Source organism: Salvelinus sp. IW2-2015, linkage group LG23 (assembly GCF_002910315.2).
Source record: "Salvelinus sp. IW2-2015 linkage group LG23, ASM291031v2, whole genome shotgun sequence".
NCBI classification, from domain to species: domain Eukaryota; kingdom Metazoa; phylum Chordata; class Actinopteri; order Salmoniformes; family Salmonidae; genus Salvelinus; species Salvelinus sp. IW2-2015.
In genome coordinates this window covers 39,838,787-39,852,015 of record NC_036863.1, presented here as the reverse complement: position 1 = coordinate 39,852,015, position 13,229 = coordinate 39,838,787, and the positions used below count along the sequence as shown (strand labels likewise).

Genomic DNA, 13,229 nt, shown 5'->3' with positions numbered 1-13,229 from the left:
TTGTGGTGTGTGTGTGTGTTGTGTGTGTGTGTGTGTGTGTGTGTGTGTTGTGTGGTGTGTGTGTGTGTGTTGTGTGGTGTGTGTGTGTGTGTGGTGTGTGGGTGTGTGTGGTGTGGTGTTGGATCCTCTCTCTTTCTAGTACTACTACTACTACCACTCCTCGTTAGTATCACCACTAGTACTACTACTACTACTACTCCTCGTTAGTATCACCACTAGTACTACTACCACTCCTCGTTAGCTGTCTCTTATACACATCTAGATGTGTATAGTGTGTGTGTGTGTGTGTGTGTGTGTGTGTGTGTGTGTGTGTGTGTGTGTGTGTGTGTGTGCGCTCAGCTTGGGTATCTTGATGTCTTAGTTCTATTTTGGTACTTCCAAGTCGATCCCGGTTCGAGAAAAAGAGCAAGCATTGGGATGACAATAGAGATGTAGGGTTTTGGGATACAGAGGGAAGAAGATATCCATTAGGAAATGACAGGCACTGGGGAATTGACAGTACACAAAGAACCAAGGAACAGGGGACATGTACACCACTTCAATTCCTCCTTTTCATTGTTTGAAACCTCCTCTCCCTCCTTGTTGAAGGCATATAACACTCTGGTTGAGGTTGGACATTCTCAGTGCTTTCATACATCTTACCAACCTCTATATCACCCATCCAAATACTTAGTGTTATTTTTTTTTTTTCAGAGAGCCCATCCCATCCCCATGAGTGAAAACAACCCAATAATAATGAAGTGATGAGCAGTATTTGCATTCAATATGCACAGGAACAGGTAGCCCTCCAATTTGATAAAGTACTACTACTCCTTCCACTAGTATCACCACTAGTACTACTACTACTACTCCTCGTTAGTATCACCACTAGTACTACTACTACTCCTCGTATTATCACCACTAGTACTACTACTCCTCTGTAGTATCACCACTAGTACTGCTACTACTCCTCTGTAGTATCACCACTAGTACTACTACTACTACTACTACTGTAACAGTATAACTTTAGTACGTCCCCTCGCCCCGACCCGGGCGCGAACCAGGGACCCTCTGCACACATCAACAACTGACACCCACGAAGCGTCGTTACCCATCGCTCCACAAAAGCCGCGGCCCTTGCAGAGCAAGGGGTAACACTACTAATACGTTTCAGAGCAAGTGACGTAACTGATTGAAACGCTACTAGCGCGTACCCGCTAACTAGCTAGCCATTTCACATCCGTTACACTACTACTACTCGTAGTATCACCACTAGTACTACTACTACTTCTCGTAGTATCACCACTAGTACTACTACTCCTCGTTAGTATCACCACTAGTACTACTACTACTACTCCTCGTTAGTATCACCACTGTACTACTACTACTACTCCCGTAGTATCACGCTTAGAACTTCTACTACTTCCTCGCTAGTATCACTCACTAACTACTACTACTGCTAACCTCCTCGTAGTATCACCACTAGTATACTACTTTACTCCTCGTAGTATCACCACACTACTACTACTACTCCTTGTTAGTATCACCACTATACTACTACTACTACTCCCGTTAGTATCAACCACACTACTACTACTCCTCTTTATATCACCGCTAGAACTACTACTTACTCTCTAGTACTAGTGGTAGATTACTACTACTTACTGCTACTCCTCTTAGTATCACCACTAGAACACGACTACTACTACCTCTAGATATCACCGTTAGTACTATTATACTACTACTACTCATTAGTATCACCGCTACTACTATTACTACTACTCGTAGTATCACCACTAGTACTACACTGGCTACTACTGCCTCTGTAGTATCACACTAGTACTACTACTACTCCTCCTAGTATCCACCCACTAGTACTACTACTACTACTACTCCTCCTCGTTAGTATCACCACTAGTACTACTACTACTACTCCTCGTTAGTATCACCACTAGTACTACTACTACTCTCGTTAGTATCACCACTAGTACTACTACTACTCCTCTAGTATCACCACTAGTACTACTACTACTCGTTAGTATCACCACTAGTACTACTATACTCATCATATTATTACCACTAGTACTACTACTCTCTGTAGTATCACCACTAGTACTGCTCAACTACTACTACTCCTTGTATTATCACCACTAGTACTACTACTCTCGTAGTATCACCACTAGTACTACTACTCCTCGTAGTATCACCACTAGTACTACTACTACTTCCTCGAGTACCCACCTAGTACTACTACTACTTACGCTCGTAGTATCACCACTAGTACTACTACTACTACGCCTGGCTAGTATCACCACTAGTACTACTACTACTACTACTCCTCGTTAGTATCACACTTGTACTACTACTACTACTCCTCGTTATTGTATCACCACTATACGACTATACTACTCCGCTTAGATCACCCACTATACTACTACTCTCCTCTTAGTTCACCACTAGTACTACTACTACTCCTCGTTAGTATCACCACTAGTACTACTACTACTCCTCGTTAGTATCACCACTAGTAACTACTACTAACTCCTCGTAGTATCACCACTTATACTACTACTACTACTCCTCGTTAGTATCACCACTAGACTACTACTACTACTCCTCGTAGTATCACACTAGTACTACTACTACTACTCCTCATTAGTATCACCCTAGATACTACTACTCTCCTCGTAGTATCACCCTAGTACTACTACTACTTCCATCCTCTAGTATCACCAAGTACTACTACTACTACTACTCCTCGTTAGTATCACCACTACTACTACTACCTCCTCTTAGTATCACCACTATACTACCTACTACTGACCCTCCTCGTAGTATCACCACTAACTTACTACTCCTCGTTATATCACCACTACTACTTACTACTACTGCTCCTCCTCACTAGTATCACCACTAGTACTACTACTACTACTCCTCCTCGGTAGTATCACCACTACTACTACTACTCCTCGTTATATCACCACTACTACTACTACTACTACTGCTCCTCCTCACTAGTATCACCACTACTACTACTACTACTACTCCTCCTCCTCCTCGGTAGTATCACCACTAGTACTACTACTACTCCTCCTCCTCGGTAGTATCACCACTTCTACTACTACTACTCCTCCTCGTTATATCACCACTAGCACTACTACTTCTACCCTATACACTACGACTTCTGCATCTGCTACTCATCACCACCACTGCTAATAGCTATCATTGTCAGTGTCAAAATATTTTTGAGGCAGACCCACCCTACATCCTTTCCATTCTCCGGTTGTACTCACTAATCTAGAACTAGTATTCTTAGCCCGCTCCTCCTCCCCGTGTGATTCTTGCACCTTCATTTATCTGTCTCATGTCCCTCATGGTCATACGTTGTTTTGTTTGTCATCCTCATCTCCGTCCCCTCCTCCCAACACCTCCATTGACCCCTGACCCCTCCATCAGCCCAGCGCTGTCACCTGAACTCTGTGGAGAACCTGATGGTCCACCGCCTCCTTACCCACACTCACTCCTCTATGGCCAGGTGCCACAGTGCAGCAGACCTCCATCTGCCCTGCCACCGATACACAGGTAACACCTAGAGAATACATCTGGACTGATCATTTTTTTGCACATTGGCAGTAAATATTTCCAGACAGGTAATACCCCCTAGAAACTTTGCATCATTGGTGATGCAGAGACTAGGGAATGCATGACAGCGTTTGCAGTTCTGCAGATAGACACTTGTTTATCCACTTTATTTATGTCAAGGTCTGGCTTTTGTGAACGTGTGTCTGAGGGTGTAGATATGCGTGTTTCCTGGTGGGACTGCTGTCTACAATGTTTTGGTGTGACAAGGAGAAGAAATACCTACCTGCTAAGATACTTGCAAAAGTTTTGTTTTGCTTAGTTGGGCATGCCTTATATGTAGTGGTAAAAAAAAAATTGGTGGATAAACACAGATCGCCGTCTGCAAGGAGTAAAGTAACGCTCCCTATACTTTCAATACGTTTTTCCGGTGGGTAAATGCCTGAGTAAAATAAAAAAGGTAAATAAACAAAGTTTACGTGCAAGTACCCGCTACAACACCTCTGATAATATGGCAGAGGAAATGTTGCGTTAGCATAAATGTTTTGGGCATCAACAGCGTGTGTGGATGTTTTTCTTTTCCACATGCAATTTCATTTAATATTTGTGATTTATTTTAGGCTCCCGAGTGGCGCAGCGGTCTAATGCACTGCGTCTCAGTGCTAGAGGCGTCACTACAGACCCTGGTTCGATCCCGGGCTGTATCACAACCGGCTGTGAACGGGAGTCCCATAGGGCGGTGCACAATGCCCAGCATGGTCCGGGTTAGGGGAGGTTTTGGCCGGGGTAGGCCGTCATTGTAAAATAAGAATTTGTTATTCACTGGCTTGCCTAGTTAAATAAAATGTGTGTCCATGCCACACATCACTCCAACTTGCCACAGATAAACATGTGAAAGACAAAATAGTTTGTATGATTTGATTTAAACCATTTATAGTATTGTTAATGTCCTCCATACCTATACTGTGGGTATTGATCCAAAAACATAGAATTACTACATTGTATCTCCTTTGACTACAATACTTCTTCACTTGATTATTATTATTTTGACCTCTGACCTCTGATGCCTGTCGTTGTGCAGCTCCCTGCAGCCCCCACAGGTCACCCTACCGGGGCTCGCCAAGCCGGGTTGATCGACGGAGGCTCCAGGGCTCTCCAGAGGAGTCACCAGGAGGATCTCGCTCAACCCCTCAAACCCCCAAGGTCAGACTGGTCTTACCTACCCACTTGGTTATAGAATAGAGAGAAACCAGTGCAGAACCCTGCTAGCAGTTGGTAGGGCCATGTTGGCATGATTACATCCGGAAACACACACATTATCTTGTGTGTGCTTTCAGAAAGAAAGGTTACGCAGAGAGAGAAGGACTGGCTCCCCAGCGACAGGCTCCTCCGTGAGAAGAGCAGAATCCCCAGCCATGTTCACCAGACGCGCAGCCTCCCCCGCCACCCCCAAGTAAGACTCACTGTCCTGCTGCTGTATCCGTGTGGTATGTCCTAGTTACTATGACAGAGGATAATAATGTCCTTCTGGTTGTAGGTTGCTGCCTAAGAGCCGTACTCAGTCTCCCTGCACTGTGCGCCAGTACCACCCCTCTCCCATCAGGCACAGACCCACCACCCCGGTTACCAACGGCAACAAGGAGGATGGACATGTTGAAGAATCCAAAAGTCACAACAACATCAATGACAGAAATGTCTCCAAGCCAGAAACCCCTGTGAAAAGTATGTCTGATATCCAGAGCCCTGAGAAGTCTTCTCAAGCAGACACCCCTGAAAAAAAACTGGCCAAAACTGAGACCCCAGAAAAGAGATTTCCCAAAAGTGAGACCCCAGAAAAGAGATTTCCCAAAACTGAGGCCCCCGGTAAGAACTTAAAAGGTGAGATTTCTGAAAGAAAGGACTCTATGACTGACACTTCTGATAAGAAAGCCTCCAAAATAGACACCCCAGATAAGAAGATGCCAAAGTCCACCAGCAGTGAACTGAACGCAGATAAGAGCACAGGTGAAACTCTACTGTTTATCTTTTTGTGTATGTCAAATTTTAAGTACACCTATCAGTGCATTGTCAAAAAGGGCACCTGTTTCAATGCACACTGATGTCTGCCGTTGTCTTTGTGACAGAGCCATCGCCAGTGACAACAACAGGGAAAGGAGTTGCCGGGACGACAAACGCAGAGGAAGCATCCAGACTGCTAGCGGAGCGTAGGCGTCTGGCCAGGGTGCAGAAGGAGTTGGAGGAGAAACAACGTTGTGAGCAGGAGGAGGAGGAACGGTAAGGAGACTGTGCCACCATGTCACCGTGTCTCTCTGTGTGCCTGTACATGATGCATAGATGGTGTCTGCTTGTCCGTGTCTGTGACTGGGAGGGTATACTGTAAGTCACCATGTCTGTCTGTGTCACTCAGTCTGAAGGCGGAGCAGCTGAGGAGGAGAAAGGCAGAGGAGCGGGCACGGCAGGAGGAGGAGAAGAGCAGACAGGAGGACCTCCGCAGGAGGAGAGCGGAAGAGGAGAAACGGCAGAGGGAGGTCCGGGAGAAGGAGCTACAGGTCCAGATGGACAGAGAGGTCAGGGGTCACAGTGGGGGGGTCACTTTATGTATGGTGATATGTTTCTCTGGTGTATGTGCATGTTTGTGTGTAAGGTTGTGTATATGCACAGTACATGTCTTACATTATTCCAAGCATAAATCCTGCGTCTTTATCAATACAGAAGGAAGAGGGCGAGTTTCAGGCTCAGAAGGATGCAGAGCGTCAGCATCAGGAGAGAGAGATACTGAAGCTGCAAGAGGAGGAGGAGAGACAGCTGAGGAAGAAGGTTTTTATGACTCCAAATTCAATTATTATTGAATTAATCAGTATATCTGATACCCAGTCTGCAGCACTCAGTACATATCAAAGTCTGTATGTTGCTACATCTCCACAGAGAATTGAGGAGATAATGAAGAGAACCAGGAAGAGTGATGAGAACCAGGAAGAGATGAAGGTACTGTAGAGATGCCTGCCGTTCTCATAGCTCTGCACGCCTCAAGCAAAGAGACCTGCTGACTCCTATAATACCCACGTGATGTTTTGTGATCTTGTCAGGTATTGGCATTCATACAGGATACGCTTTGCGGCTTGTACCCCCCCCCCCCCCCCCCCACCACCCACCCAAGAGCTTTTGTTTTTATATCTATGTTGTGATCATTATCATGATTTTAAAATTGTATCATTGTTGATACATTGGTTTATGCGTCCTGATTACCACAGGTCTTAATCACACAATACTATACATAATTGTCCTCTTATTTGCTGTGGAATAATAGATGTTGCCTCCATCTGTGTTCCATATTGACGCAGGAGGAGGGGCAGGTGGAGACTCAACCTGTCTCACCACCAGGTAGGTGACCCACTCCATTCATCCACTGATACTCTGCCTGCCTGCTCACCCCAGCAGGAAAGACACTATGAATGTATAAATGTAGGAGTCCCACCCAGTGGCAGCAGTGGGTAGCCTGGTGGGTGAGAGATCCCAGTACTTTTCCATCAATATAGGAGACTCCTGCATGGCTGTGATGTAGCAGTGTTTTTCCAATACCTGTCCTCAGGAGAGGATCAGATTCACTCTGCATCCTAGATTGTATTCAAGGCCATCCATTCAAGGTCCTTGGCTATTTATAACTCCTCTGTCCCTGCCACAATGCAGCCCTCAGCATGTAACTTTATATATTTAGAAAATGTAATGCAATTAAAGAGAAGGACCAATATGCATTTCTTTATTTTGTTAGCTGATGTAGAACAGAGGACATTTGCAAATCTGCCTGTCTACAAGATATTGGAAGCCCCTCTGGCTCGCAAAGGTAGCCCATGAAATGTTCCCAAAGTGGTGCATATAGGTTAGGGTTAGGGCCATGGACTTAACTAATGTGACAATGCTTTTGTCGCAGTAAGATACAGTAGGTCGCTTAAATAGGCTGACATGATTTTAGAGGAGGCATGGGATTTGTGTATAATTAGCATCTCTTTAATTTAAGCCATCCTTGGCCAGGTCATGTGGTGCTCTTTCTCAGGGAATAGTCCTGTGCAATGTGATATTTCTGTTCTCTACAGGGGAAATGCAGATGAACTCAAAGATGAACATTGGAGCTAATGCTCAAGTGAATGTGCACGAAAACCCAAAAGTTGAGTCTCAGGTTAATGGGCAGGTCGCTGCCTGTGTCAACAAGCAGGACACTGCCCTGGTGAAGGGGCAAGCCACTGATCAGGTGACCCCACTGAAGAATGTTTTGGAAAAGGGACAGGACGCTCAACAAGTAAATGTACAGGGTGCAGCCCAGGCTCTCAAGCAAGAGAGTGTCTTAGTGAAGGGAAAGGTCACTTCCCACGTGATGAAGCAGGAGAATGTCTTAGTGAAGGGAAAGGTCACTTCCCACGTGATGAAGCAGGAGAATGTCTTAGTGAAGGGAAAGGTCACTTCCCACGTGATCAAGCAGGAGAATGCACAAGTGAATGTACAGGTGAAGAAACAGGAGGGTACCAAGGTGAGCAGCCAAGCCACTGCTCAGCTCAAAACCGAGGAGAGTACTCAAGTAAACGTGACGTTGACCACACAGACTATCGTACAAGGGGTGCAGCCCAACAAACTGTCCCTGGCACTCCTACCAGTGGGCCAACCCCCACCTCCACTCATCAACCTGGAGCTTCTGGATGTGAAGAGCAGTGGGGCGTATGATGAGGTGCAGTCCATGGAGGTCAGGTAAGCCATCAGAGCAAGGCCATTTCTATCTACAGGAATGCATGATGTGGAACCAGTAAATTCTAGAGATACTGGTTAGTATGAACATTTGCATACACTTGCCCACCATGCCAGAAACCTAGCTATAAATGTGAGAAAGAGGTCAATGGAAAGCAGACCGTGGGTGATAGAAGAAGGATGCCGGATTGGCACACGGTCAACAAAACTGATCTAACAAAGTGGATATTTGTAAAATCCGTCACGATTGATGTATTGTAACAGGCCCACAATGGGGTTACTAAAGTCAGATTTGGATACACGTTTGTTTTTGCTGCAAAGCATTTGTAAGTTGTCCCTTTTCAGGTTTAGAAGAAGTGATTGATAAATGCAAACACATGTTCGTATAAGCTGCTAGGAGTGCTAGCATACAGAAATCAGTGGTGGTAGTAGGTTGTTTTTTAAGCATAACGGAGTTGATTGGTGATGATGACATGAATATGTATTGGGGTTGACATCCATACAAGAATTATACTCAGATTTTTACCTCAATTTAGTGTGAAATACACATAAACAATAGCTGGGGGGCAATGAGGACGTTCGGGATCTTTCCCCCACGCGTTTCCATGGCATTTCCATTGCTTTGGTCGAGTTCCAATGACCTCTTTACCGCATCTATGTTTGTTATTCTTAGAGTATTAGTGATATTGTCTCATCAGAATCCTATTTGGACCCTTAGCTTTACCACAGCTTTTCCCTCATACCCTGAGGAATATTGATAGTAAAAATGGCTTCGCGTTTAACAATTTGCATAATAAATGATTCCCCTCATATCCGCCCTTGATTACCCAAGGACAGCATGCCCCATAGATGTACAGACATGGTCATAGTAGTATCCGATCGATGGAATAACCATTATGATATTCACAAATGTTGCTCCCTCTTCCCCTCTCAGCCCAGTTTCCAAGGAGGAACTTATCTCCATCCCAGAGTTCTCCCCAGTCAATGAGGTCCAGGAAAACGCCATGAGTAATGCCCGAGCCCTGGAAGATCTGCTGGACCTGACGGGCCATGTGGCCTACCCCAAACTCTCCCACATGGACAGCCTAGGAGACTGCAACAAGAACCTGATCGACGGGCTCTGCAGTCCCGGCGCCGATTCCAAGCTCATCCTCCACCCTCACACAAGCACAACAAGTCGCCAGGTACATAAAAGTCGCCAGGTACATAAAAATGCATATGAGAATGAGAATAATATCTTACGCTCACATGTTAAAATACACACCGCTCAAGTTGCCACAATACCTCTCTCACGCTAGTCCCTCAAGTGCTCGCACTACACGCTGGGCACATCACGTCATTTCAACGTGGATAATTGGGTAATATTTGGTTGAGACGTTGATCAATGAGATTACAACCTATATTCACCCACTCAAAAAGACTGCCAAAAGTTAGTTGAATTTCCAATGTGTCACCACTAAGCTTTCAACCATTTAAAAGCACAGCAAAGTTCTACTGGGAATACAATGTCAGATATTTTGTTTATTTATGCAACAGATTGTGTTATCACTGTGCTTCATCTAATAGCAGAACCAAATGACCTGGATTGCAGTTGAGATTACATTAAAAGTACATCGTGCAAGTGATCAATGGCATTTGAGATTCTGCGCAGATTGTTACAGCAATTATGAACATATCCACAGACCTGCTATGACCTATACATGCTGTATTGAACTAGCACACTTTATATGATTACATAGGAATACATCTATAGTTACAGTAAACTCAATGTGGTCATGGATCTGTTAGTTGTTTATTGGTTGAATTTTACATTCGTTTTTAGAAGAGCATTTACTCTAGACTATTTACTGTATTATAAAAGTAATAGTGGATTGTGTTTGCTTGACAATGCAACCAAATATCAACATTTTAAAGGAGATAGAACTATCCATAGGTACATCGGCTTAATCCCATTCTATATCTTTATTTTTGGTTGCGTTCGAGGTGTGAATCCAACATATCAATTGCTAACTTGTAGGCAAGCTAATAGGCTATTTATTGTATTTCAAAAGTTATATTGTGTTTGGTTGTCAATGCAACCAAATATCAACATCTGAAGGAGATTTATCTTCTGCTTGGATACTTCCATCTGCCACTCACTTAGTCTTGCTTTAATTCCAATTTGTCTACAAATTATAGAAAAAAACGTATTCTTTAACTTTTAGTTTTGGTTGTGATGGAGACAAAATTGAATTGAAGCCAGCCTAAGTCAGTGGCAGATGGAACTATCCAAGCAGAAGATAATGTACCTCTCCTTAAAAGTTGATATTTGGTTGTGTTGTCAACCAAACACAATTCAATATCATTACATTTGAAATCAACCAGAGCTTGAAACCCTGGGCCTATTATATTGTCTATTTTTAGTTGAATTCTGGGTTGAATTGAGACCGTAGCTTTTGATGACTTTGCAAACGCTATATAGGCCCTGGGTGGGAGAACAAAGGGTAGCTGTAGGTAGATAAATTCTCCAGTAGGAGGTGCTTCCCAGCCTATAGTTTATATTCGGATAGTGGATATAACGTTGGACATCTGACATTATTTTAATGGTACACATGTATCATATTTTATACATGCTTTGTCTACATGGAAATTTGGTTACCATGATGATATCCTGTGGTTGAAATTTCACCCTCAAAACAACAGTTGAGGACTTTTTTCCAATCCAATGTATTTTCCACGTGGAGTCCGAGTCACAATACGTTAACAAATTTTGTTCAAACAACGTTTATTCAACCAGTTTGTGCCCAGTGGGTAGCTTCTCTCAAACACATGAGAATCTTATGATGACTTTTTTCATTTCAGAACCCTGGACTGGCAAGCCATGATGGAAGGAGCAGAGGGAAATGATCTGCGTTGTCTGATGTTATTGAGGATGGAAGTCTCTGCACCTCTCGAGATGAGAGAGAGAAGGCACTCTGAATGTAGTTTTGACCCTCCTTTGTTGACCTCCAACCTTGAATGTCCATTAACCTTCAACCTCCTACATCTGTCCTCATAGCCTTGGACAATGGAACTTAAGTGACAGTAATATTAATAGATTTACTATACTTGTCAAATAATATCGTAATGATAGTCATAGATATCTGTGTCATGCCATGTATCGCTTAGAGCAGTTGTTAGTGTGGTGTCTGAAACGTGGGTGTATGTGTGTACGTCTCAATGAAAGGAAGTGCCCGTGAAGTAATTGGACTCTTGACTGCCTGTTATGATCTAAAGCAGTCAGCTAAGCTAGTTAAATCTTATTTGAAAACAAAAGCTTTTATTCTGTAGTTGGGTAGAAGCTCAGACTGGTGATATCCTCTCCTTAAATATTTGTTTTATAGTGAAAGACCCCACATATACAGATGTAGAATATCATATCAGTAAGTTGCCTTTGCTATGCAGTATTGTTCCTCTAATGATTGAAAGTTTCATATTGCTCTGAATCCACCTAATGTAGTTTAGTATGCACTGATCATTCAATTAGATTGTTCCACTGAAAAGTCTACAGTTTTCAATTCTGGCTGTGGATGCCTCAGGCTAGCTCGTATCTCCCTGGACATGATTAACTCCCAAGAGACTCAAGCTTGTTGTCACAGTGTATGTTTCCAACATGCTGTGTGATTGGGTTTGTAGCATGTGTGCCATAATACTTGAACACAGGTCAAATAGTACTGCAACTCAAAAGTCAACATAAAGAATATGTACAATAACGTTCCTCATTATAATCCAGATTGCCATTAACCCATGCATTGCAAGTTTTTTGTGGTATCTTTTCTTCCTTGATCTACAAAGTAATGAGCTATGCATGATCCCTCAAAAGTCTGAAACCTCTGAGCTGGTATCATTTGTATCATAGATTGGTGACTTTGATTGCTACAAGTCAAGGACAAAACCTATCATGACTTGCAGGATGCTGTGTTGTCCAAATTAAGTTTATTTCGGTGTGTGTATATGCACAGATGTGAGTGGTCAGTCACTGGTTCCACTTGAACTGTATTGTGTTTTGATAAATAATGCACCAAAAGAAGGCAAGATTTTTACTTGGAAGACTAAGCAACCAGGAATTTAGAAAATCAGGTTTATAGAGAACACATTTTAACAGTTCAAACCTACTGTAGTTTGTCTGTCTTATTTCTAACTAAAGCGGCATAGCAGTTAATAAAAAAAATTGAACTATTGTAAACATTGTGCATGGATCATTAGCATAAGATGATAGATGTACCATTTAATAAACCTTCAAACAATAATGTATGGTGTGATTTGTATATTGTTGCATCTGAAGGCCACTATGCCACTTAAATATTTAGCGTCTAAGACTGTGGGGACCTGGGGGGGGGACACACCAACTCATTCAAGGGTTTTTCTTTATTTGTACTATTTTCTACATTGTAGAACAATAGTGAAGACGTCAACACTGTGAAATAACACATATAGAATCATGTAGTAACCAAAAAAGTGTTAAACAAATCAAAATATATTTTATATTTGAGCATCTTCAAAGTAGCCACCCTTTTCCTTGATGACAGCTTTGCACACTCTTGGCATTCTCTCAACCAACTTCATGAGGTAGTACCTGGAATGAATTCCAATTAACAGGTGTGCCTTGTTAATTTGTTGAATTTCTTAATGAGTTTGAGCCAATCAGTTGTGTTGTGACAAGGTAGGGGGTGGTATACAGATACCCCTATTTGGTGAAAGACCAAGTCCATATTATGGCAAGAACAGGTCAAATAAGCAAAGAGAAACGACAGTCCATTGTTACGTTAAGACATGAAGGTCAGTGAATCCGGAAAATGTCAAGAACTTTTAAAGTTTCTCCAAGTGCTGTAACAAAAATCATCATGAGCTATGATGAAACTGGCTCTCATGAGGACCACCACAGGAAAGGAAGACCCAGAGTTAACTCTGCTGCAGAG

General features: G+C 43.0%; 1 protein-coding gene across 5 annotated transcripts in view; it reads left to right on the top strand.

Annotated features, from left to right (window-relative positions):
* map7d2a (MAP7 domain containing 2a) overlaps positions 1 to 12,554 on the top strand; it is a 19,945-nt gene extending 7,391 nt beyond the window's left edge. For 3 of the 5 annotated variants that reach the window (XM_023968027.1, XM_023968024.1, XM_023968023.1), the window contains 12 exons: positions 3,436 to 3,561; positions 4,640 to 4,761; positions 4,896 to 5,011; positions 5,096 to 5,562; positions 5,682 to 5,832; positions 5,966 to 6,125; positions 6,271 to 6,375; positions 6,484 to 6,543; positions 6,900 to 6,939; positions 7,650 to 8,295; positions 9,227 to 9,494; positions 11,134 to 12,554. In XM_023968027.1, the coding sequence (XP_023823795.1) occupies positions 3,436 to 3,561; positions 4,640 to 4,761; positions 4,896 to 5,011; positions 5,096 to 5,562; positions 5,682 to 5,832; positions 5,966 to 6,125; positions 6,271 to 6,375; positions 6,484 to 6,543; positions 6,900 to 6,939; positions 7,650 to 8,295; positions 9,227 to 9,494; positions 11,134 to 11,178 (2,306 nt within the window). In that variant the 3' untranslated portion in view covers positions 11,179 to 12,554. The remainder of the gene's footprint in view (positions 1 to 3,435; positions 3,562 to 4,639; positions 4,762 to 4,895; positions 5,012 to 5,095; positions 5,563 to 5,681; positions 5,833 to 5,965; positions 6,126 to 6,270; positions 6,376 to 6,483; positions 6,544 to 6,899; positions 6,940 to 7,649; positions 8,296 to 9,226; positions 9,495 to 11,133) is intronic. The other 2 variants (XM_023968025.1, XM_023968029.1) reach the window with 2 other exon arrangements.
* The last annotated feature ends 675 nt before the right edge of the window (positions 12,555 to 13,229 follow it).